Source organism: Podarcis liolepis (genome assembly GCF_965112155.1).
Source record: "Podarcis liolepis genome assembly, chromosome: 4".
NCBI classification, from domain to species: Eukaryota; Metazoa; Chordata; class Lepidosauria; order Squamata; family Lacertidae; genus Podarcis; species Podarcis liolepis.
In genome coordinates, this window is record NC_139558.1 from 95,985,195 (window position 1) to 96,011,951 (window position 26,757).

Below are 26,757 nucleotides of genomic sequence, written 5' to 3' on the forward strand. Positions count from 1 at the left end.
AACTAAGACTCGGGGGCCGGATCCAGCCCAATCGCCTTCTCAATCCGGCCCGCGGACGGTCCAGGAATCAGCATGTTTTTACATGAGTAGAATGTGTCCCTTTATTTAAAATGCACCTCTGGGTTATTTGTAGGGCATAGGAATTCATTTCCCCAATATATATATATATGTATGTATGTATGTATGTATATAGCCCGACCCCCCACAAGGTCTGAAAGACAGTGGACTGGCCCCCTGCTGAAAAAGTTTGCTGACCCCTGCCCTACACCATGCCTGGTTTTATAAGGTTCACGTCCCCGATCGCTTCTCGTCTTTTCTTAACTAAAAGGTGGTTGTGGTTCGTGTGCATTGTGACTGCTGGGGTGAAGGCAGGGAGACCATCAGTAGGTGGAGCAACAGCCAAAGACAGGCAGGTCCACCTCCCTCTTGTTGGCACCCGTCTTGACTCAAGAGACAATGGAGTGCAGCTCCGGGAGTGAAGTCAAACCGCTGTGTTAGCAGCACCAAAGTGACTTCCCTGGGGCACAAGCCTGGGCAGTGTGTCTGGAGGCCCTGGGCTGCCCAGACAACAAGAGCTCCTCTTGACCTCGCTGATGGGGTCCAAAGGAAAGCAGAGCAAGACGTTCGGCACCACCTTGGCTGCAGAAGTTGCCGGAAGGAGGCGTACAAGGCGCTGTCCAACCGTCTTAGGGACTCCACTCTGGATCTGTGTATGGTTGACTCCTTAGCCTTGTCTTCTCTTGAAGATATCCCTCAAGGCAGTGGTGGTTTAGGATGAGAGTTTTTCTTCTCTTAGATGGGCCACCTTCGCAGGTGGATGAGCCCCACCTGCCTGGTCATAGAATCATAGAGTTGGAATAGACCACAAGGGCCATTGAGTCCAACCCCCTGCCAAGCAGGAAACACCATCAGAGCACTCCTGACATATGGTTGTCAAGCCTCTGCTCAAAGACCTCCAAAGTAGGAGACTCCACCACACTCCTTGGCAGCAAATTCCACTGTCGAACAGCTCTTACTGTCAGGAAGTTCTTCCTAATGTTTAGGTGGAATCTTCTTTCTTGTAGTTGGGATCCATTGCTCCGTGTCCGCTTCTCTGGAGCAGCAGAAAACAACCTTTCTCCCTCCTCTATGTGACATCCTTTTATATCTTTGAACATGGCTATCATATCACCCCTTAACCTCCTCTTCTCCAGGCTAAACATGCCCAGCTCCCTTAGCCGTTCCTCATAAGGCATCGTTTCCAGGCCTTTGACCATTTTGGTTGCCCTCCTCTGGACACGTTCCAGTTTGTCAGTGTCCTTCTTGAACTGTGGTGCCCAGAACTGGACACAGTTCTGATGGATAAGCCAGAAGGCAGGTAGGCAGTTCCTGGCTGAGGGTCAACTGAAGTTGGTGGGGCATTCCCTAACAAATAATAATAATAATATTTTATTTATATCCCACCCTCCCCAGCCGAAGCTGGCCTCAGAGCGGCTAACAACAATAAAAGTAACACAGCATTCTAAAATCAATTCATTCTAAAATCAATTCAAATCAAATTAATGGCAACCATTGGGCTAGAGTTCTGTAAGGATTGCCAAAGGAGGGGGTCAGACCGAGTCCAAACCAAAGGCCAGGCGGAACAGCTCTGTCTTACAGGCCCTGCGGAAAGATGTCAAGTCCCGCAGGGCCCTAGTCTTTTGTGACAGAGCATTCCACCAGATGGGGCCACAGCCAAAAAAGCCCTGGCTCTGGTTGAGGCCAGCCTAACCTTGGCCCGGGATCTCCAAGATGTTTTTGTTTGAAGGCTTGTAAGGTCTTCCGTGGGACATACCAGGAGAGGCAGTCCCGTAGGTACGAGGGCCTTAGGCTATATAGGGCTTTAAAGGTTAAAACCTGCACCTTAAACCTGACCCAGTGCCAGTGAAGTTGGTAAAGCACCAGGTGAATGTGATCCCACGGTGAGGACCCCGTAAGGAATCTCGCCGCAGCATTCTGCACCCACTGAGGTTTCTGGGTCAGCACTAATGAACTACCCTCTATTGCTGAAAAAGCCCCCAAACATGGAAGCTTTCCCACTGCTTGTGCACACAGGCACACACAAACACACACACACAGACCCCAACACAAAACCCACCCAAATCCCCACTTGAGAGAAACGTTGGCTTACAACCAAGCTGGCGTCTATCCCCACAAACAAAAAGTAGAGAGCCGCTTTTCAAATAAATCCATCAAAATTAAGCGAGAATGAGATTCAGGCCTCCGTGCTTTTAAGCGAGGTTTTGTTTTCAGCCTTCGAAACCACACACTTTCTAAAATGTCTCACCCCCACCCCCCCAAAAAAAGCCGTAAAGAGACTGTTCCAAAGTCAGTCTTCCTCTTTCAAGACTCTCCTGGGTTGGGAGCCGCACTTTATTAATTTAATTTATGGAATTATAGCTGCAGCAGGAGAGAGAGATACATATATGCTGGAGAGTATTGCCTGCCATTTCGAAACGTGTTGCTAATTATGCATATTATACGCAGAGGCCACAGGCAGCAATGCTTTCTTGTTATGGCTGTCATGATGGCAGTAGATTTGATTGACTTGGACAAGCGCATCCTTTTGAAACTGCAGTGGTACTGCTGCGCATAGTTGTGAGGCCAGTGTGTAGGGAGGGTGCTGTTAAGAAGGCCCCCTGCCCCACTAAAAGCATTTGATGGTAAGTTATTGGCTACAGAGCAAAACCAGGTTGCTTCCCCTTTATATCAATGCGTAGGCCTGCAACCCTGTGCAATCAAACTTGGGAATAGATCCCATTTAATTCAGAGGGACTTCTTTCTGAGCAAACGTGCTTTGGATTGTGCTGCTGGTTGATTAATCTGTCCCTCTAGAGACTACCTTACACTGCGTTTAAAACCAAAATCGCATTTGGATAGAAACTGTTTCTCAAGCGGCTAGTCTTAGTCCTTATAACCCTGTACCTTCTTCCAGAAGGCAGAAGCTGAAAGAGATCATTTCCAGGGTGCGTACTATCCTGCGCTATCTCTGCAGCTTTCTTGTGACACTTGGAAGCACAGGTTTGTTTTTGGGTTTTTTTTTAAATAATATTTTATTAGGTTTTATCAATAAGGAGATCCAAAGAAAATACAAAAACAGAAAAATACAAAGTTACAAAATACAAAAATACAAACATTAAATACGAAAAGGACAAGATAAAAGGAAAAAAGAAAAAAGCACATAAAAAAGAAAACAAAAGTTCCTCTTTTTAAATTTGTCTTTAGTTAACTTATTTTCCTGACTTCCTCACGCCCCCCTTTTTTGTATCCCTTTTTAAAATTTAGTTCAGCAAATTCATATCCAATTTAACTTATCTATTATCAATCCCATCTTACATTTTACCTTGTTGCTAGAACCCCATCAATTCATTTCAACGTCATCAGCATTCAAAAATTTTACAATGTTTCTGTAAATAAATTTTAAATTTCCTCCACTCTTCCTCCACGAGCTCTTCTCCCCGATCTCGGATTCTGCCAGTCATTCCCGCCATTTCCATATAGTCTATTAGTTGCATTTGCCATTCTTCCAGGGTGGGTCGATCTTGTGTCTTCCAGTGCTTTGCAATGAGAATTCTTGCTGCTGTTGTAGCATTGGAAGCACAGATTTGGTCCAAGGTGGGAAGAGTGTGTGTGTGTGTGTGTGTGTGTGTGTGTGTGTGTATTTCCATCTTAAGAATATATTACAAACTGTGATGAATCGCAGCAAGAGCTTGCCTGGTCCAACATCCTGTTTTCCAAAGTGACCAGCAAGATGTCTGTGGGTAGCCTACAAGCAGGGCACAAGGATGACCTCATATCCTGGCTCTTGTTCCCCACCAAGTGGTATTCGGGGCACATACTGTTGTAAACAAAAATTGCCCCTTTCCCCTTATGGGGTATCCAAGAGCCCGTATAGAGTCCTTACATAGGTTCCCTATTGGTAGGAGAGAATAACAGAGGCCAACCAGAGAATATTGAGAAGCAAAGCAGCTAGTAAGCCTGATCTTTATTGATCTGTTGCAACAGGGTGCTCCCTTCACCCGCAGGAGAGAGGAGGAACCCAGAAAAATGGCGTGCAAGGCCTTATATGGACTTTTGAAATTGCCACCCTGTAGATCAAGACCACCCCCAGAAACATCACACCTACATCACAGAAAAGGCGGTCTAAAACAGAAATTTGAATGTTGTTTTTCTCCTGTTGTTGTTTATCTCCTGTCTGGCAGGTTACTTGATTGGATTGCCTGGGGAGCCTGGCCAGTCTTTTTGTAATGATAAATACTTAGTTCCTGGGCCAGGTCACAGGCTCACACCCTATTCAAACACAGACATGCCCTTAAGACAGGATTTGGGAAGGAAAAGACAATGGGGAGGCTTTTCCATTTTCCTTTGACCTTGCAGAGAAAACATTTGGTCAGTTTGGGACAGTTTGGGAATCAAAAATGGTTCCAGGTCGGTCTTCCTGTGCTGATCTATGTACGTGCTTGGTTGGTACACTTATGAACATTTACCATATCTAAGACCTCAAAATTCCTATCATAATACTTCCTGTGATCCCGGAACATCCTGGTGACTAGTAGCCATTTACCACCTAACCCTCCATGAGCTTCTCCAACTCGGCCTCCTTAACCCCAGCAGAACATGCCCAACTCATATCTCCTGCCCAACTCACAGGCTTTCCCCTCTTTGCCAGGCGCCGCCGCCTTTCCGTTCTCCGTCACACGGCGGTGGACCTCCGGATCAAATTTTTGACCCTCTCCCTCTTGGCAGCCTCTTTTGGACATCCAAGAAGCAGAGAGGGTCAAACCGTGCTTGCAAACAGGGGAGACGGCAAGAGTGGTGAAACAAACGCTAATCCCCGGGAACAGCAAAAGCTGCTTTGGCAAGCCAATTAGCCCTTCAGGGACAGAGAAACTTTGCAACAAAGGCTACTGCTCCTTGCCAAATTGGCCGCTTCGGAATGGCTGCCCATCTCTGTGGCGGCTAGGTTGTTTTCCCTTAATTGAATGAATGAAATGCCCCTGAATTTCTTTATGTTGCTTCCACACACACACACACCCTTTTAAGTATCCTTTGTTAGCTCAAGGGACAAGGGTCTGTTTTTGTCTCTGTTTACCCACTTAAAGGGGTGGCAATTCTTGTGAATAACTCGCTCCCCATTCCTGCCTCTCATCTCCATGCGGTGGGGGGGGCTGGGGGGCACAGCAAATTAAAAGATAACAGAGGAACAAGGGTGGGTAGAGAAAGAGGATTTAAAGACATACCTCATCTCCTTCAGATTCAGAGATGTGAAGAAGTGAACATCTCCATTCTTCCTTGTTCGTTGCCCTCCTTTCATTTCCCCTCCTTTTTTTAAAAAAAGTCATCTATAAAATACTTGCTTTATCTTCTTTGAATTAACCTTGCAAGCCAGGAACTGAAGGGGATAGATTGTACTTTCTTAGGCAGGGCTGGTTAACTTATCATCATCATCATCATTATTATTATTATTATTATTATTATTATTATTATTATTATTTATTTTATTTTATTTTATTTTATTTATTGAATTTATATACCACTCCTATACCCGGTGGTCTTAGGGCGGTTCACAGAACAAAATCAAAATAGAAATCTACAAAATAAATAATCAAAATAAAGAAACAACCCAATACCCCCCCCAAAAAAAATACCACCACAATTTAAAAGGGCATAGGATGTCAATCAAATCAACCAAAGGCCTGGTTAAAAATGAATGTTTTTGCCTGGTGCCTAAAAGTGTACAGTCAAACCTCGGTTGTCGAACGTAATCTGTTCTGGAAGCCCTTTCAGCTTCCAAAATGTTCAACAACCGAGGCACAGCTTCTGATTGGTTGCAGGAGCTTCCTGCACTAAAGCAGCTTCTGGAAAATGTTCAAAAACTAGAGCGTTTACTCCTGGGTTTTCAGCATTCGGGAGCCGAAATGTTCCAAAACGGAGGCGTTTGGGATCCGAGGTTTGACTATATAATGAAGGCGCCAGGCGAACTTCCCTGGGGAGAGCATTCCACAGACGGGGAGCCACTGCAGAAAAGGCCCTGTTCTCATGTTGCCACCCTCCGCACCTCTCGAGGAGGAGACACACGAAGAAGGGCCTCAGAAGATGATCTCAGGGTCCAGGTTCTTGTTGTTGTTGGAGGAGGAGGACACAAAGGTTACCTTCACACTTTGTCAGGCCAATGAACTTGGTCTAAAGCAACCTCTTCTCTCTCTCTCTCTCTCTCTCTCTCTCTCTCTCTCTCTCTCACACACACACACACACACACACACACACCTCCTGTCCCTGCTGACATATGCAGATCAGCTGAGGGGGAGAGTTATCTCAACCTGCTCATCAGATGATTCATATGATGACTGGTGGGGACACACACCCCCCACCCGCACTGTGTCTGCTTTACATTAATTTTCTCCATGCTTCTACCACTGAAATCGGAGGAGGGCAGGGGCAGTATAAATGCCTTTGGGGGCTAGATCAGGCCCCAGTCTGGGGGTTAGCCAGCCCTCCCGTAAAGTTTGCAGCAGGTTAAAGCGAGCGTGGTTGCCGTAAACCTTTGCATTTATGATGCACTGCGGAGAGATCGGCACTTGCTGTAGCTTCCAGCTTCCATAACTCTTATTGCTCATATGAGCAGAATGCATGGCTTGAAGGGAACACGCCGTTTAGGCATTCCTAATCATTAGCACGTTTGGGGTTGGAATTGCCAAATCAGCCGTTCTGAGCTGAGCTGGGAGAGACTCCGTTGGATTTGGTCTGCTCTAATCCAAACCAGCAAAACAATCTGGGCGTTATCTACACCAGAGACTTGAATTGGTTTAATAGCTGTCCCCTCTCCCCCAGAGAACTAACAGTGGGAATTGCAGTCATTTGAGGGAGAGAGAAGGCAGGTCTTGAACATCAGACTGTCAGCACGCTCAGAAAACTACAGTCCCTGGGGTTCTTTGGGGCAAAGCCCTTGGCTGATGAAATTCCAAACTCAGTCGCAGCGGCCGGGAGCCAGTTTACATTTCCATCCACACAGCCAGACGAGGTTTCTGCAAATCTTTATACTCGACCCGGTCTCACGGTGGAATGATTGGTGATAAACACATGCAGCGTGTACATAGCACTTCATACACATCATCTCAGTAAGGGATTCATCACTCTGTTCTGTCAGCAAACATTAAGGAAAAGGGGTTTGAAACTAGATACGATTGCAGGAGGAAAGAGGAGCTGAGGGAGTCGGTGAAGAAACTTATTGCGCAACTGCTTTGCTGCAGGCTGAGCTTGGGAAAAAACACACGGATTCAGCCACATCTTCTCAAGACATTGTTGTTTAGTCGTTTAAGTCATGTCCAGCAACAAAAGTTTTTTCTTGGTATGAGCTTTCATGTGAATGCGCACTTCTTCAGATACCAAGAGTGCATGCACACGAAAGCTCATACCAAGAACAAACTCAGTTGGTCTCTAAGGTGCTACTTGATGGCAGAAAGTGAGGCGGAATTAAATAACCTTTTAATGAGGGTGAAAGAGGAGAGTGCAAAATATGGTCTGAAGCTCAACATCAAAAAAACAAAGATCATGGCCACTGGGCCCATCACCTCCTGGCAAATAGAAGGGGAAGAAATGGAGGCGGTGAGAGATTTTACTTTCTTGGGCTCCATGATCACTGCAGATGGTGACAGCAGCCACGAAATTAAAAGACACCTGCTTCTTGGGAGAAAAGCAATGAAAACCTAGACAGCATCTTAAAAAGCAGAGACATCACCTTGCCGACAAAGGTCCGTATAGTTAAAGCTATGGTTTTCCCAGTAGTGATGTATGCAAGTGAGAGCTGGACCATAAAGAAGGCTGATCTCTAGCTTTTGAATTATGGTGCTAGAGGAGACTTGAGAGTCCTATGGACTGCAAGAAGATCAAACCGATCCATTCTGAAGGAAATCGGCCCTGAATGCTCACTGGAAGGACAGATCCTGAAGCTGAGGCTCCAATACTTTGGCCACCTCATGAGAAGAGAAGACTCCCTGGAAAAGACCCTGATGTTGGGAAAGATGGAGGGCACAAGGAGAAGGGGGCGACAGAGGATGAGATGGTTGGACAGTGTTCTCAAAGCTACCAGCATGAGTCTGACCAAACTGCGGGAGGCAGTGGAAGACAGGAGTGCCTGGCGTGCTCTGGTCCATGGGGCCACGAAGAGTCGGACACGACTAAACAGCTAAACAATGAAGGTGCTAGTGGACATTATATATATTTCTACTGCCTCAGACCAACACGGCTACTTACCTGAATCTAGAACCCAAAAGCCAGTTTTGTGTTTTTTTATAGTGGGGGTAGATCACAGTCTCTTGGGAGTTGGATATCCCTGTTGGTAGAGGGAAGTAAGGGGCAGATGGAGCTCATCCAAATGGGAAGGTACCCTATGTAGGAGAAGGAAAACTCTGGTCCTAAACCTCCACTGCCTTGCAAGATATCATCAGGCGATATAAGGAGTCAACCCTACACAAATCTGGAGTGCAAGTCCCTAAGACAGTTGGATGGCGCCTTGTACGCCTCCTTCTGGCAGCTCCTGCCACCAAGCTGGTGCCAAACATTTTGCTCTGCTTTTCTTTGGACCACATTAGCAAGACCAAGAAAAGAGGGTCTTGTCATCTGGGCAGCCCAGGACCTCCAGACACACTGCCCAGGCTTGCGTCCTGAGGAGGTGACTTCAGTGCTGCTAATGCAACAGTTCAACTTCAAAGAGCCAGCGTGGTGTAGTGGTTAAGAGCGGTGGACTCGTAATCTGGTGAACTGGGTTCGCTTCCCTGCTCCTCCACATGCAGCTGCTGGGTGACCTTGGGCCAGTCACACTTCTCTGAAGTCTCTCAGCCTCTTTCACCTCACAGAGTGTGTGTTGTGGGGGAGGAAGGGAAAGGAGATTGAGACTCCTTCGGGTAGTGAGAAAGCGGGATATCAAATCCAAACTCCTCCTCTTCTTCTTCTTCTCCCCTATTTAAAGACTAGCAGGGGTGAAGGGTCTAAATAAAAAAAAACCATGCTGTGTAGAGAACCAAGTAATCCAGATTTGTGGACAGGGGTGCAACGAAGTTCTCAGGGATTTTGAAATGATGATTCCAGTTGCATCCATCTATGCCCACCAAAATCTGAAGGGCACAGCAGAGCATCCCCATTTCCTTTTTTGCTGGGTGGGCAAGGAAGGAAAACAATTTTAATCCCTCCTCCCACCCAAGCTCCTTCAGCCTCCAACTCTAATCTCTAAATCAACCCTCTAGAAGGAGCCTTCTGAGGAAAATAGGAGGGTTATGACTGGGACTAATTAAAGAGCTCTAATTGCCCAGATCATTAGCAGCAGATTATTCCGGCTACCAGTCTCTAAAAACTGCAAGGTAATCACTCGCTAATCTGAGTAAATAGGCTTGGCAGAAAGAGGGAAAATGTCATTGTATATATGGAGCAACTGGTTTTGTTTGCTTCCACCCTCCCAGACGTAGCTTCGCTCATTATTTGTGCCGGAATGTCAGGCAAGAGCTATGCATGGGAAAACAATAATGACAGCAGTTTGGTACTGCTGGTGCCTCAGTCTCCCGTCATGCTTGTTCACCTCCTCCTCTGCTGTATGCCACGGAAGATAATGAGAAGCATCCGCTTCCAGGTGTAAATGAACTATGGTTAGTCAAGGGCGACCTGTGGTTAGTTTAAACTATGGCTTCGGGAAACGAGCTGAGGTGAAACCGTGTTTTGTGATCCTGCTGTGTTCCAGCAAACCATAGCTAAAACTAACACAGACCCTGGTTCCAACACAACGACAAACTGTGTTTAATTTAAACCTGGAAGCAGATGCTACCAGTTTTCTCCTCCACTGCCTGCTAAAGGGCCCTCGTATTTACAGGACTGCCTCTCCTGGTCTGCCCCGCAGAGGACCTTAAGGTCATGAATAACCATAGTTAAGAGGTCCCGGGCCCTAAGGAAGTCAGACTATCCTCCACCAGGGCCAGGGCCTTCTCAGTGATGGCTCCGACCTGGTGGAATGCTCTGTCCCATGAGACTAGGGCCCTTCAGGATTTAACCTCCTTCTGTTGGGCCTGTACGACAGAGCTATTCTGCCTGGCCTTTAATTTAAATTCAGCCTGATCTTCTTTTTCCCTTCCCTCCCCCTCCCCTTTTATGAAGATTACCCGCTCTGAGACCCCACAGCTAATTCTCCCCTGGCCTCCTCACTGGCCCAAGTAGGACTAATTCAGCCAGCTAGCCCTTATTAGACGGATTTCCCCTAAATTGATTTCTGAACTTTGAATTTTATTGTTATTCATGTTTTTATACTGTATTTTATGCTGCTTTTACAATTAAGTGTTTTAAATTTGTTGTTAGCCGCCCTGAGCTCGGTTTTTGAACAGGGAAGTGTGGGGTTTAAATAAAAAATTATTATTATTATTATTATTAAAGGAGGTGAAGGGAGAAAATATGTTTAATCGCAAGCCTTAAACAAGCTCATTTTCAAAAATTAATAGTGGCCTGGCTTAACAGTCTTGTAGCCCTCCTGTACCATGGATTTTGTGTTCTCCGCTTGTCCGTTATCCCTCAAACTACCATGATAAACAGGTGGTGCTCATCTGTGCTAACAGCTGAGCCCTCAAGCTTGCTCGGTTTTGGCACCAAGCTTGTAAAAACTTCCATTTGGGTCTCCTTGCCCAAAGTCCATTCATATGTTGACATTCTAGTCTACAAGAGATTCCCTTTGAATTCTAAAGTGTCATTGTGTTGCTGCAGGAAGTAGGGGACTTACAAATGAAGGATGGGGAAGCTGTTGTTGGACTGCAACTCCCGCCAGCCCCAGTCCAACAACATATTGGAGGGCCACAGGTGTTGGGAATCTGTGTACGTGCAGCTACTCACACAGAGTCAATTAAGGTTTGGCAGACAGCCAGAAGGTCATGTGAAGGAGTAAGCCTGCCTGGTGATAACAGAGACATGGAAACAGCTCCCTGATTGGTCAAGCTCTCTCAAAGGAGTGATAATTAATGGCCTACTAACTGGAATGTGTTAGTTCAGAGTTCAGTAGTTCTGTGTGTCAGTGTAGGAGTTGTGAGTCGTGTCAGAGAGAGCTAGCTAAAGATCCGTGTTCTGTTCCTGTATATAGTCCACTGTATATAATAAACACCTAACTACAAGTTCCTGGTTCCTGCTTCGTCTATCCTGTCTGCAGCCAAGTCGCCAATTGCTTCTGTGGTTTCTGTGTGTACTCTGCTAGGTCTGGCTAAGGTCCTGCAACTAGTCAGAAAGTTGTGAAACACCAATAGGTTTTCCCCATCCATAATAATAATACTTCTACTGCAGTTAGTCTGGCTATGCTAGCCAACCATAACTATTTCAGAGAGCAGAAATAGTTATCCTGAACTAACATCCATCCACACTCTCACGAGGTGCTTAGGACAAATATTGAGTTTTCCAATGAACTAAAATTGAGAGAACTGGAGACTCTCCTGTGATAGCATACCCTCCAACGTTTCTCCGATGAAAATAGGGATGTCCTGTGGAATAATAATAATAATAAAAGCAGGATATTCCGGGATCAAATCAGAAACTGGGACGCCTTCTGTAAATCTGGGGCTGTCCCTGGAAAATAGGGACACTTGGAGGGTCTGAGATAATATGAATATATACACCCAGGGAATGAAGGAGGGACACAGCACCGGCACACCATACTTCTAGGCAAAATATAAGTTACAAGAATCTCAGGAAGATCTGGTTATAAGTTTAAGTGGAAACAGGATAATGACTGAAGACTGCAGACAAAGGATAGATGTACTGAATTGTTATGTCGTATTTATAGTCACCACTCAGATTGAAATTTGCCAACGATAAATGCAAGAAGCTTAAGGCTGAACAAATGAAAATGGATGTCTGCAATTATTTTGCTAAAAACAGGGGGCGGGGGACCCTGCCCGTTGGAAGTATAATTTACACTAGGCCCTACCTTAACTTTGTTTTGATTTGCTCTGACAAAAAGGTACTCAAAATTAGGACTCGAGCAACACACTGGAACAGATCAATGATTAATTCGATAAGACAAACTCTGTGTTTAATACCTTGTTGACATTCCCGGCAGTCGATAAATCCGTCACTGCCAGTTCTTTTCAAATACTTGGCGTTTTGTTTCCTCGGTTATTACTAGATTATTTAAAATATACCGTTATAACGGAGGTAACGAAATTGTTTACGAAGATGCTGAAGCAAAAAATGGATAATCCCAATCACTTTTTGGGGTAGGTTTTTTAAAAGAGAGAACGTGTTTTATTTTTGTAAATAGTTGGCTAAGAAGAGAGATAATGTAAATGGATAAATTGGTGGGCATATGTATGGCATAAAGAAGCAAAGCGAATGAAAGTGTTTTCTGTTAATGAAAATGAATCTTCCGCATGTTGTTTTTTTTTCTGGAATAAGAAAAATTGCAGTATAATTGATGCAGGACATAATCTTCCTTTTACGTTCACTATAGTAATTTGCAAATTATTCCATTTGGAGATGAGAAAAGAAGTTGTTGTTTTTAAGGGGGGGAGGACATTCCCAGATATCTTCCATTGTGATTGCATGTCCAACCACCCACAAATCGAGTTCAGATGCTTGCATGCCCTCTTAAAAAAAAGAAATGTTGACTTAAATGGTGCAAACCTCCTTTTGTAGTGGAAGTGCCAGATTTACGTATAAGCTAAACAAGCTATAGCTTAGGGTCCCACTCTCTTGGGGGCCCCCAAAAAATCAAAGGGAAAAAACCCTGGATGTACATTTCCAAAATATAACATAAAAAACAAATAAAATAAAATAAAATAAAACGTACATGCAGCAACAGTGTTTGTGTTATGTAGGCTTCTACGATGTAAGTGATAGGCCCCGCCTGCTAGCCTGCTCCCCTAAAATATGACTGGTTTGCTCCTTTCTATATATAGGGTAAGGGGACGCAGGTGGCGCTGTGGGTAAAACCTCAGTGCCTAGGACTTGCCAATTGTCAGGTCGACGGTTCGAATCCCCGCCCGCGGCGGGGTGTGCTCCCGTCGTTCGGTCCCAGCGCCTGCCAACCTAGCAGTTTGAAAGCACCCCTGGGTGCAAGTAGAGAAATAGGGACCGCTTACCGGCGGGAAGGTAAACGGCGTTCCGTGTGCTGCGCTGGCTCGCCAGATGCAGCTTGTCACGCTGGCCACGTGACCCGGAAGTGTCTGCGGACAGCGCTGGCTCCCGGCCTATAGAGTGAGATGAGCGCACAACCCTAGAGTCTGGCAAGACTGGCCCGCACGGGCAGGGGTACCTTTACCTTTTTATATATAGGGTGCCTCCATTCTGCATGGACGGGTTGCAAGGCAACATGTGCAAATGGCTTGAGATACCTATTAGGTCCATAAATCACCATATAGCATATATTCAACACAAAAACAGCGACAATTCGTTGTTGACAAAGGGCAGCTGGACATATAAAGGGCCCCATTACCTTCAGCAGCTTAGGGCCTCATCAAACCTAATTCCAGCCCAGTGAAGACTGTTAACCATGGTCTTTGCAAGTCCCTGTTCGTCTAGACACAACAGATAGGTTGCGTATTCCTCTCACTCCCCAACCCTGTTTTAATTTCTCAATGGCTTCCTGGAACTGTTATTTCCCTTTCTGCCATTCCAGAGGGGTGTCCCGGCTTGTGCAACGGCAACGGCAGGTGCACGCTCGACATGAATGGGTGGCGCTGCGTCTGCCAGCTGGGCTGGAGAGGGGCTGGCTGTGACACGTCCATGGAGACAGCATGTGGCGACGGGAAGGACAACGATGGAGGTAAGGCACCCACCACTGTGGTTTGTCAGACTGCAGGTCTCCGTTGGCCTGCACCATCCTGAAAATCGGAGGGGGGTGGTGGTATCCCTGAATGTCCCCAAATGGCAAAGGTCTGTAGCTCCCAGGCAGAGAGTTTACCTCACATGCCCCAGCTGCCGGCTTCGATTGCTGGAATCGCCAAGTAGGACTGGGGTATCTCCTGTCTGAAACCATGGACAGCTGCCATTGGTCAGGGTAGAAATGCTAAGTTAGATGGACAAGTGGTCTGGCTCAATAAATTACAGTGGTACCTCGGGTTACATAGGCTTCAGGTTGCATACGCTTCAGGTTACAGACTCCGCTAACCCAGAAATATTACCTCAGGTTAAGAACTTTGCTTCAGGATGAGAACAGAAATTGTGCGGCGGCAGGAGGAGGCCCCATTAGCTAAAGTGGTGCTTCAGGTTAAGAACAGTTTCAGGTTAAGAACTGACCTCCGGAACGAATGAAGTTCTTAACCCGAGGTACCACTGTATTGCATTAAAGCAAACACTTCTGGAATTAAGCTCAATGTCCTGCAGAGGACGTGGACTGTTGGTTGGCCCAAGGCCTGGCTGAAGAGGAACGCTTTTGTCTGTTGCCTAAAGGTGTACAGTGGTACCTCGGGTTACAGACGCTTCAGGTTACAGATGCTTCAGGTTACAGACTCCGCTAACCCAGAAATAGTACCTCAGGTTAAGAACTTTGCTTCAGGATGAGAACAGAAATCGCGTGCCATCAGCGCGGCGGCAGCAGGAGGCCCCATTAACTAAAGTGGTGCCTCAGGTTAAGAACAGTTTCGGGTTAAGAAGGGACCTCCGGAACGAATTACGTTCTTAACCCAAGGTACAATTGTATAATGAAGGCACCAGGTGAGCCTCCCTGGGGGAGAGTGTTCCACAAATAGGGAGCCACTGCAGAAAAGGCCCCGTTCTTACGCTGCCAACCTTTGGGCCTCTCATGGAGGAGGCACACAAATGAAGGGCCTCGGAGGAGGAACACAGAGTCCTGGTTGGTTCATATGGGGAGAGGCGGTCCTTGGGGTACTGTGGTCCTGAGCCATTTAAGGCTTTATAGGCCAGTTAAGGCTTTATAGGGACTCTGTGGTTAAACCACAGAGCCCAGGACTTGCCAATCAGAAGGTTGGCGGTTCGAATCCCCGTGACGGGGTGAGCTCCCATTGCTCGGTCCCTGCTCCTGCCAACCTAGCAGTTCGAAAGCATGTCAAAGTGCAAGTAGATAAATAGGCACCACCCCAGCGGGAAGGTAAACGGCGTTTCCATGCACTGCTCTACTTCGCCAGAAGCGGCTTAGTCATGCTGGCCACATGACCCGGAAGCTGTATGCCGGCTCCCTCAGCCAATAAAGCGAGATGAGCACTGCAACCCCAGAGTCAGCCACTACTGGACCTAATGGTTCGGGATCCCTTTACCTAGGTCCAAACAGGCACTTTAAATTGGGCCCGGAGAGTAATTGGCAGCCAGTGCAACTGGGCCAGGCTCGGTGTAATGTGCTCAAACCGTCTTGCCCCAATGAGCACCAGATAGATACCCCTCCTGCCCGCCAAACACCTGCTTTTGCCCCAAATTTAAATTCTCATAAGGCTAAACCACCTTTCCTGTGGCGACATGCCTTTTTACTTTTCTTTCAATACTTTTATGTTGAGTAATGTCAGCCGAGTTTTTAAAATTGGCTATTAATAGCATAGGTTAGGATCTTGTTGCCAAGAAAGCTCTAGTAGGCTGCTAACCTTGGATTAGAAGTTGGGAGACATCGCACTGCAAGGGAGATAGAGGAATTAATAATTTAAATATATATATATATTAATTTTCACATAAACAAATATACATAACATATAATACAGAAAACAATACAAATGAATAAAAACAATAAAGTAAGAAATGATAAAGAAACAAACATAAACAAACACAATATAATACAAATTAAAATATGTAACTTCCAATAATTCTCATTATACTACCTAGATTGTCTGTATTCTTTGCACAGATTCATATTATTTTATTTTGTATATAGATATATAATCCACTATTATATTTTAAATACCGTATTTTTTGCTCTATAAGACTCACTTTTTCTCTCCTAAAAAGTAAGGGGAAATGTGTGTGCGTCTTATGGAGCGAATGCAGGCTGCGCAGCTATCCCAGAAGCCAGAACAGCAAGAGGGATTGCTGCTTTCACTGCGCAGCGATCCCTCTTGTTGTTCTGGCTTCTGAGATTCAGAATATTTTTTTCTTGTTTTCCTCCTCCAAAAACTAGGTGCGTCTTGTGGTCTGGTGCGTCTTATAGAGCGAAAAATACGGTAATTATTGATTATCAGTATCACCATTTTTCTGCAAGTATCTTATTGTTGGTACTGTACATTTTCAAGTATTCTTTAAATATTTTCCATTCCCTAAATACCTTTTGGTTTGACATTCCTCTAATTTTCCCAGTCAATCTTGCTAGTTCCAGGTATTCTAGCATAAGAATTTACCGCTCGGTTATCGCTGGTAAAATTTCATTTTTCCAATTTCTTGCCACTCTTATTCTGGCTGCCGTAACTGCGTACATAAACAATGGTCTTATATTTTTTTGATTATGGAAACCCCATCAATGTCACCCATACGGCCGTGAGGGGTCATATGAGTTATGGGGAAGGGTCATAGGTCAGTGGAGGATCATCTGCTTGGTATTCAGAAAGTCCCAGTTTCAATCCCTGGCTGCTGCCAGTCAGTGTAGACTATAGTGAGCTAGGGAAACCAATGTCCTGACTCTGCACGTCAGCTCTCTCCTGTTCCTTGAGAGCCAGCGTGTTGTAGTGGTTAAGAGCGGTGGACTCGTAATCTGGTGAACTGGGTTCACGTCTCTGCTCTTCCACATGCAGCTGCTGGGTGACCTTGGGCCAGTCACACTTCTCTGAAGTCTCTCAGCCCCACTCACCTCACGGAGTGTTTGTTGTGGGGGAGGAAGGGAAAGGAGAATGTTAGTCGTTTTGAGACTCCTTCGGGTAGTGAGAAAGCGGGATATCAAATCCAAACTCTTCTTCTTCTTCTTCCTAAGACAGCAGTAAAACACAATCATTGTCTGTGTTACCATATTACAAGAGCAATTCTATTTTCCAGGGGAGGGAGGTTGGAGGTAAACCCAAGGGAGATTATCTGTTGCAGAAGGACCCAAGGTTGTGGTTTTTCAAAACATATATCGAATGCTTAAGATAGTTTTGACATCTGGTGTGGTAAATGGCCCAGAATACTTCCTTTAGAAAAAGATTCAGAAATGAAGGTGCAGAAACTGCGCCCGTCTCTCGCTTCCCCGCGCCAGTGTATAAAAACATACATGCTATAAAACAAAGGACACTTTCTTCTCTCCCGCGAAACTAGATACCTCCGTCTTCATTTCTGTTTACAACAGGCTCAAAGCAGCGATGCCATTCACCACACCAGATGTGTCAAATATGTGGATTTGTGCTGTAATCTCTGCTTCTGTGAGAGAGGACCAAAAATGGCTTTTGGGGGGATTGGAGAAGAAAAAAATGTGGTTTTCTGGACGGGCAATCTGGACCCAAAACAGAACGGAAGAATGGAAGCTGTGGTTGTTATTGTCAGAGAGTGTTGCTCAAAGCTGGAGTCGCTCCTGGTCAATATTGCGCAGATAGAAAGATAGATAGATAGATAGATAGATAGATAGATAGATAGATAGATAGATAGATAGATAGCAGTTTTGGGACATCGGGATGGGGGAGAAATTCAATTAGTATTATTACTGCATTTTAATTGGAAACTACCAATAATAATATGTGAAGGAAAACACAGCTGTCCCCTTTGCCCTTCATGCACCTCTGGATTTTGCAGTGCAGTTTCCCGACCAACTAGTGTATACAACGATGCATATATTTGGAGAAAGTGTGCCTAACCAATGCATTTGTTGGTTTCTAATACAAGAGACGCAGCTGGCGCTGTGGGTTAAACCACAGAGCCTAGGACTTGCCGGTCAGAAGGTCGGCGGTTCGAATCCCCGCGATGGGGTGAGCTCCCGCTGCTCGGTCCCTGCTCCTGCCAACCTAGCAGTTCCAAAGCACGTCAAAGTGCAAGTAGATAAATAGGTACCACTCCAGCGGGAAGGTAAACGGCGTTTCCGTGCGCTGCTCTGGTTCGCCAGAAGCGGCTTATGTGGCGTTAGTATGGAGCCCCCGGTCGTCTCACGGACTATTGACCCGTATACCACTAATCCGCTGCCACCAACCAGGTCCTCCCTGGTAAAATCACTTCAGTCTCAGTCAGCTTTTCAATTCATAAAGAAGAGTGTATTTTATTTCAGACTTAAAACAAAACTATTACAGCCTTCCAAACAGTGTTCCTCTTTACTTTCTTAGTCTTATGTTCCTCTCTCTATCTGTGCTACCACCCCACACTCACGGACCAACTGCCCTAACTGTCTCTCTATTACCAACTGCCTTTCCCAACCCACTCAAACCAACCAACTACCCACCCACAACTCCCAACGAACTCACCCCCAGAACTCCTCCCAGACCTCCTTTATGGATCCACTGATGCCACCCCCCTGGGTCCTTTCTGTGCAGCCTCTTTAACTATTTCCCCTCCAGCACTCTCTCATATATGGTAACGTCACAGCAGTGGCGTAGCGTGGGTTGTCAGCACCCGGGGCAAGGCAAGTAATTTGCGCCCCCTAACCCATGGATTTGCGCCCCCTAACCCTAACCCCCAGATGTTGCGCCCGGTGCGGCCGGCCCCCCCTGCACCCCCCACGCTACGCCACTGCGTCACAGCTTAGTCATGCTGGCCACATGACCCGGAAGCCGTACACCGGCTCCCTCTGCCAGTAAAGCGAGACGAGCGTCGCAACCCCAGAGTCGGCCACGACTGGACCTAATGGTCAGGGGTCCCTTTACCTTTACCTTTAAGAACAGAAGGAGATCCTGCTGGGTCAGGCCAATGGGCCATCTAGTCCAGCATCCTATTCTCACAGCGGCCAATCACATGCCTGTGGGAAACCTGCAAGCAATACCTGAGCACAAGAGCAACTCTACCCCATCCTGTGGCTTTCAACAGCTGGCATTCAGAAGTGTTTCCTGCCTCTGACTGTGGGGCCACAGCACAACCAACGTGGCTCATAGCCATCAGTGGCCCTTCTCCCAATGCCCCTTTGTCCCTGTTTCGGTTCCAACCGGGATCAGGTCCCCGTGTGCTTGCAATTTGTTCTCATCCGCTTCAGCGGTACAGCTGGAACGGATGACTGCATCCATTGCTGGCTTCCGCCTTGGCTTCTCTGCCTCAGATTAAGACTGTAAAGGCCAAAATTAAACTGCCAATGGCAGTAGGCATGTGTTTTGGGGAGGAAACCATCAGCGGAGCATCTGGGACCAGGCAAGGATGCTGCAAAGGCAGGCTTGCACCTAATATTTCTTCCTGTCCATGTGCAGCTGAGGTTTCTTCCCCTCCTGCCCGCTCCTCTTTCCTTGTTTCCTTTATTCTGCTAGCATGACAAAGGACCTTTCCTCCCCCCCCCCCCTGACATCTCTAGAGCTCTTAAAAACTCTCTGAAAGCGGATCCTGAGCTCCCCTTGACTTTTAATGGGTGTCGCAGGATTACGCTCCCTTTGGCTCAGGGAAATTTAGGAGCTGCGTGTGTTGGGCAGATACAGCCGCACACAACCTGTGCAGAAACACACACACACACACACAACCAGGAAGGCTTAAAGCCTCAAAGAGAAAGAAGCATATAAACGGACCCTTGCTACTGTGTTCTTTCTTTTTTAAAAATAAAAATAAAAACGACGATCATAACAAAACCAACATTGTCAACATGACGTCTTTTGGCAAACAGCAAGGATTTAATAAATAATGTTGCTCTCTCTTCCCACAATCGCTTATCTGGTTATTCTGGGCGTCGGGAGACCAAAGCCACATTTATAAACCTGAGCTGGTACAGTTCAGCGGTTACGAGACTGAGCTATTGACTAGGTAAGGTCCCTGCCTGAGTCTTCCCACAGCCCCCACACCCTACCAATTTTGGGGCAGAAATACTTCCCAGAATTTACAGAACCACAACAGAACATCAGGCATGGAAAGCTTCCCAATACAGGGTGCCTTCACACATCTACAGAAGGTCGTATCAGTATTATCCTCCACCAGGGCCAGGGCCTTCTCAGTGATGGCTCCGACATGGTGGAATGCTCTGTCCCATGAGACCAGGGCCCTGCAGGATTTAACCTCCTTCCGCAGGGCCTGTAAGACAAAGCTATTCCACCTGGCTTTCCATTTGAACTTAGCCTGATCTTTTATTCCCCTTCCTTCCCTCCTTCTCCCCCTTTTTATGAAGATTACATGCTCTGGGATCCCACAGCTAATTCTCCCCTGGTCTCCTCACTGGCCCAAATAGGACTAATTTAGCCAGCTAGCCCTGGTGATCATCTAGAATCATAGAATCATAGAGTTGGAAGAGACCACAAGGGCCATTGAGTCCAACCCCCGGCCAAGCAGGAAACACCATCTGAGCACTCCTGACATATGGTTGTCAAGCCTCTGCTTAAAGACCTCCAAAGTAGGAGACTCCACCACACTCCTTGGCAGCAAATTCCACTGTCGAACAGCTCTTACTTTCAGGAAGTTCTTCCTAATGTTTAGGTGGAATCTTCTTTCTTGTAGAATGTTTATTGGATGGATTTCCCCCCCTAAATTGATTTTTGAATTCTGAATTTATTGTTATTCACGTTTTATACTGTATTTTATGCTGTTTTTTGTTGCATCAATTAAGTGTTTTAAATTTGTTGTTAGCCGCCCTGAGCCCGGTTTCCTGAACTGGGAATGGCGGGGTATAAATAAAAATTATTTATTATTATTAGGAACTCAGGTATATCAGCTAGGCACCAAATGGCTTCTTAAACCAGGGTTGCAGTTGCCAAAATGGAATGTCTAGTTGCCATTTTGGCGGCTCTCAAGTCTTATTTCTCAAAGGATGGACTGGCTGTGATTGATTCTCATTTAAAACATCTGGTTAGTTCAGATGACAACCTTGAGCTTTGAGAACTTAAAGAAGAAAAGTCATTTGATCCAGGGCTGGTACACATATACACTGGCCCATTCCGACCTCTTTTTCTTAATGGTGAACACAGACCATTCATAACCTAAGAATATTCTTCACAACTGGGAGCAGGGCAGTGGGGTTGGGGTAAGTGAAGACTGTTACGGAAAAGCAGCAATGCGAGAGCGAGCTGCAGCTGGCTGGAATGCAAAACAGGATGTTGATGTTTGGGACTGTACCGGGGAAACAAAGGGGCAGTCTATCCACTGTACTGAGCACCGGATGTTAGCTCAGAGTGTCATTTGACCTGTACTGGAAGTACAGGGGTGGAGTTAATCGCTCTGCTATTGGAGTCTGATGAGTGCAGACGCGTTTCTCTGTACTGCTGCAAAGACAGAAATAAAGACATGTAAATACATTTCTGTCTGTCTCTTTCCCCTCCCTGGGGGAGGCAGGGAGGAGGGAAGAGTGGTGTGTTCTTCTCACACTTATTCACTGATCCTGCTCAGGCTGCGCAGATAAAGCATTTCAGTTCCTGAAATTCATTCCAATTGTGCAGATAAAATATAACGGAGAGATGGGCTATTAGTGTGTGTGAAAACAGCCCAGATCCAAGTATCCTCATCTTCAGATAGTGGAGATGTCAGACGACATCCTGGCGCCCAGGCATCTTCACATGCTCGCAAGTGGTCAAAACGCTGGCTAATGTCGAGCGCTGGGTCGTACAATTATTTATCTCTTGGACATCTCAGGGGAGGGCGTTCCACAGGGCAGGCGCCACTACTGAGAAGGGAATCCTCATGCTGGCTGAGTTGCATGGATACTGTGCATAAACAGCAAAATAAAATAAAAGTAGCAGACGAGCAAAGAGGGAGAATCGGAGCTTAGAGGATCAGGAAAGGCCTGAATAAAAAGATGTGTTTTCAGGAGGGGAGTCTCACAAACCGCAGAGGGAAGGGCGCACCCTTCTGCTTTACTGGGGTCCAGTCTTGCCCTGAGTGCAGTGCTACCTTGGGTTAAGAACTTAATTTGTTCCGGAGGTCCGTTCTTAACCTGAAACTGTTCTTAACCTGAAGCACCACTTTAGCTAATGGGGCCTCCCGCTGCCGCCGCGCAATTTCTGTTCTCATCCTGAAGCAAAGTTCTTAACCTGAGGTACTATTTCTGGGTTAGCGGAGTCTGTAATCTGAAGCGTATGTAACCTGAAGTATACCTGAAGGAGTGTCTCCACCCCATCGTTCTGCCTGGACGCTGAGGTCCAGCGCCGAGGGCCTTCTGGCGGTTCCCTCATTGCGAGAAGCAAAGCTACAGGGAACCAGGAAGAGGGCCTTCTTGGTAGTGGCACCCTCCCTGTGGAACGCCCTCCCATCAGATGTCAAAGCGATAAACAACTACCTGACATTCAGAAGACATCTTAAGGCAGCCCTGTTCAGGGAAGTTTTTAATGTGTGACATCTTAGTGTATTTTTGGTCTCTGTGGAAGCCGCCCAGAGTGGCTGGGGAAACCCAGCCAGATGGGCGGGGTACAAATAATAAATTATTATTATTATTATTATTATTATTATTATTATTATTATTATTATTATTAACCCGAGGTACTATTTCTGGGTTAGCAGAGTCTGTAACCTGAAGCGTCTGTAACCCGAGGTACCACTGTATTCTCTGTTTGCATATTGTTTTCTTGGACAAACAATTAACTTCACTGCTTGTCTCTGAGACTCTGTGCTGACCAGCAGCTGAACCAGCCCTGACACTATCGCTGCTCTTAATATCTCTCCCTCCACCTGCTTCTGCTTCCCCTATTGAGTGTGTATCTTTCCTTTTCCGCCCGACCCACAGATGGACTGATGGACTGTATGGATCCAGACTGCTGCCTTCAGTCCCTGTGCCATACCAACACCCTCTGCCTTGGCTCCCCGGACCCCCTGGATATCATACAGGAGACACAGCCCCCAGTGTCGCAGCAGAACCTTTATTCATTCTACGACCGGATCAAATTCCTGGTTGGCAAGGACAGCACGCACATCATTCCTGGGGAGAACCCTTTCAACGGAGGGTAAGTGCTTTCCTTTGCCCCACTCCCGACAAGGATCAAAAGTGTTCTTGTGCCACAAGAAAGAGCCCCGCTGGAATAATAATAATAATAATAATAATAATAATAATAATAATAATAATAATAAATTTTATTTATATCCCGCCCTCCCCAGCCAAAGCCGGGCTCAGGGCAGCTAACAACAATCAAACAATCAAATAATCTAACATTCTAAAACATTTCATTATAACAATTAATTAAAATCAAATTAATGGCAACCGTTAAGCAAAGTTCTGTGCAGGTTGCCAGAGGAGGGAGTCAGGCTGGGCCCTGACCAAAGGCCTGGTGGAACAACTCTGTCTTGCAGGCCTTGCGGAAAGATGTCAGGGCCCTTGTCTCTTGCGACAGAGCGTTCCACCAGATTGGAGCCGAAGCCGAGAAAGCCCTGGCTCTAGTTGAGGCCAGCCTAACCTCTCTGAGGCCTGGGACCTTCAGGATGTTTTTATTTGCAGACCGTAGGTTCCTCTGTGGGACATACCAGGAGAGGCGGTCCCGTAGGTACGAGGGTCCTAGGCTATATAGGGCTTTAAAGGTTAAAACCAGCACCTTGAACCTGATCCTGTACTCCACCGGGAGCCAGTGCAGCTGGTATAGCACCGGATGAATGTGATCCCGCAGCGAAGACCCCATAAGGAGTCTCGCTGCGGCATTCTGCACCCGCTGGAGTTTCTGGGTCAGTCTCAAGGGCAGCCCCACGTAGAGCGAGTTACAATAATCCAGTCTGGAGGTGACCGTTGCGTGGAAGAGAGCAAAGGGCTTCTCTGTCCAGCATTCCTGCTTTCCTGGCTGACCAGCCAAATGCCACAATGGGAAGCCCATAAGCAAGACCAGAGCGTCACAACACTCTGTCCTCAGGATCATAGAATCATAGAGTTGGAAGGGGCTCTGAGGATCATCCATTCCAACCCCCTGCAAGGCAGAAATTGAAATTGAATATTGAAATACTTTATTGCCGCTTGTACAACTTGTATGCCATGAGATTACATGAGCACCCCCCACTCAGCTCTCTTAGTCTTAATTCCCCTTGTTTACTGATGCACACCCACCAAACCCGAAAGTCAGTTGCGCTGTTGCTATCTTTTCTTTCAGCAGCCTAACAGCCCACGGATAGAAGCTGTTCTTTACCCTGTTGGGGCGACTAATCATGCTTCAATATCTTCTGCCTAAGGGCAGGAGATCAAGAAAGTGCCGGCCAGGGTGTGAATCATCCCTGAGACTTTTCCTCACTCTCCTGAGGCAACGTTCTTCCGCTATTTCATCCAGCAGATTCATGGGACAGCCCATAATATCTTGTGCTGTATTCACCACCCTCTGTAGGCACTTCCTATCAGATGATGTCAAACCAGCGTACCACACCGTGATGCAGTATGTTGATTGACATCATTCTTCCGCAATACTCTGAGGAGACGGAGTCTCTGTTGGGCTTTCTTAACCACCTGGGTTGTATTGATTTTCCAAGTAAGGTCTTCACTGAGATAAACTCCTAGGAATTTAAAGGAAGAGGCTCTCCACACAGCCCTCCCCGATGTACAGCGGGGCTAGTTCTCCTCTCTTCCTCCGAAGGTCCAACACCATCTCCTTTGTCTTGCTGATATTAAGGTGCAAGTTGTTTCCTAGGCACCATGTAGATATTTTTTGGACCTCCCCTCTATACGCTGATTCGTCTCCAACTGTTAATAAACCCATTATGGTGGTGTCATCTGCAAACTTAATAATTGCAGTCGATGGGTCAGATGATACACGGTAATGTATCATCGGGAATATGGGGATTGAACCTGCAACCTTGGCATTATCAGCACCACGCTCTAACCAACTGAGCTATCCATTCTATGATGCGGCTGGTAGCCATTGGCGTAGGAGTCAGGAACATGCAACCCTGGAATGAATCAGCAACTGCCAAATCATCCTTATCACTCTCCTTCGTGAATTTGCCCAGTCCTCCTTTAAAGCCATCCAAATTGGCGGCCATCCACTGGCCTCATGTGGCAGGGAGTTCCATAGCTTAAACCCTGCACTGCATGGATAAGTAATTTTAGAATCTTTCCAGAGCCTTCCGGCCTTCCACTTCACTGGCTACCCAGGAGTCTGATGTTATGGGAGAAGGAGAAACTATTTTCTCTGTCCATGTTCTCTTTTACATGGAGTGTTTAAAAAATGGCGCGCACACACACAAAACACACACCAGTTTGCAGTCTGAAGTGGTGCAGCCAGTTGCCTCAGCAATCTACCACTTCCACTCTCTTGTGTGTGCAGGCAGGGCTGGTCCAAAATAGTCAGCAAGGGGGTGTTGCTAAAGAAAACCCCAAGTTGCCTTCATCCTGTAAAGGTAAAGGGACCCCTGACCATTAGGTCCAGTCGCGGATGGCTCTGGGGTTGCGGTGCTCATCTCGCTTTATTGGCCGAGGGAGCCGGCTTACAGCTTCCGGGTCATGTGGCCAGCATGACTAAGCCGCTTCTGGCGAACCAGAGCAGCGCACGGAAACGCCGTTTACCTTCCCACCGGAGTGGTACCTATTTATCTACTTGCACTTTGACGTGCTTTTGAACTGCTAGGTTGGCAGGAGCAGGGACCGAGCAACGGGAGCTCACCCCATCGCGGGGATTCGAACCGCCGACCTTATGATCGGCAAGCCCAAGAGGCTCAGTGGTTTAACCCACAGCGCCACCCGCGTCCCTTTGCCTTCATCCTGTAGGTAGGAGTTATTTCCCCAGGACAGCGACCCGGAGTTATCAATCTCCCAATCTCAGGGGAGCAAACAAGCTGTGATCTGCTCTCCGGTGCCAACACGAGCCTTGTAATAAGGAAGCCTGCACTGGGAAGATGATGTTGGAAATGTCATCCCACCACCATCCCAGCTGATGGTTGGAGAAAAAACATTTCCTGTGGCATTTCTGTCTCCCAGGAACTTCCTTTTAAGTGAACATCACGCCAGAGCCATACCTAATGAGGTTGTGTTTGGGGCAGGGTGCTGCTGCTGCTGTTTTCTGTTTGGGTCTGTTTGCTCTTCCGACAGACAGGTAGATTTTGTTACACGTAGATCTGATGTCACGTTTAATGAGCTTTTCCAATTGGCAGCCCAATGACCCACAAGGTTTCTTCTGCCTGCCTGTTGCAGTTCGCCAAATGTTCTCCCCGCAAAGAGGCTGTTCTAAATTCCTTCATAACCAACTAGCTAGGAAACCTGCTGTAATAAATGTAGGGGTTACTCGTGTGCAAGTTGGTGCCACTCCTGGCTAGTTTGCCTTGTTAAACCTTTTCTGTCTGGACAGCCCTACACTTCGTGGCTGTTCAGTCGCTGGCAGAATCCGTCAGTGGGCGTTTCTTAAACCTTTTCCAGCATAAAAGTTGTTTGACTCCAAGTCTCCTCCTACTCTCCCTGCGCGGAAGTCTTCTGCGCAGGGAGGGCGTGGGTAGCGGAGGACCCGTGCTCTCCTCGCTGATCTCCGGCGAGGAGTCCTAGAGCCCCCTCGCCGATTCCCCCATCTGCCCCCCTTTATCCCTGGTGTTACGCTGATTTCCTTCCCCAGCTGGTGAGCCGCCTCTCCCCCTGCTGGGTCCTTCTCCAGCATCGTTTGAGAGCCTTGCCTCCGCCTCTGGCTCCGATGTCAGTTCCCTGACACCTGCCTATATAAACTGATAGCGGTTTCAATTCTCCAGGCATTGGTAGCCCAAAATGTGCAATGTCCACACACCAGAAGTCGGCAAATACCTGCAGGCCCACAGTTCCCTGCCCCAGCCCAAGGTTTGCAAAAGTACCATAAAATATATATTTTGGGAGGGGGGAGCCTAAGGGAAAAGTAGCCCAGT

At 46.9% G+C, this 26,757-nt stretch overlaps 1 protein-coding gene across 16 annotated transcripts in view; it reads left to right on the top strand.

The window, feature by feature from the left end:
- Positions 1-26,757, top strand: part of TENM4 (teneurin transmembrane protein 4) — a 1,515,223-nt gene that overhangs the window by 1,398,441 nt on the left and 90,025 nt on the right. For all 16 annotated transcript variants that reach the window (XM_083499088.1, XM_083499080.1, XM_083499085.1 and 13 more), the window contains 2 exons: positions 13,652-13,798; positions 22,697-22,913. In XM_083499088.1, the coding sequence (XP_083355214.1) occupies positions 13,652-13,798; positions 22,697-22,913 (364 nt within the window). The remainder of the gene's footprint in view (positions 1-13,651; positions 13,799-22,696; positions 22,914-26,757) is intronic.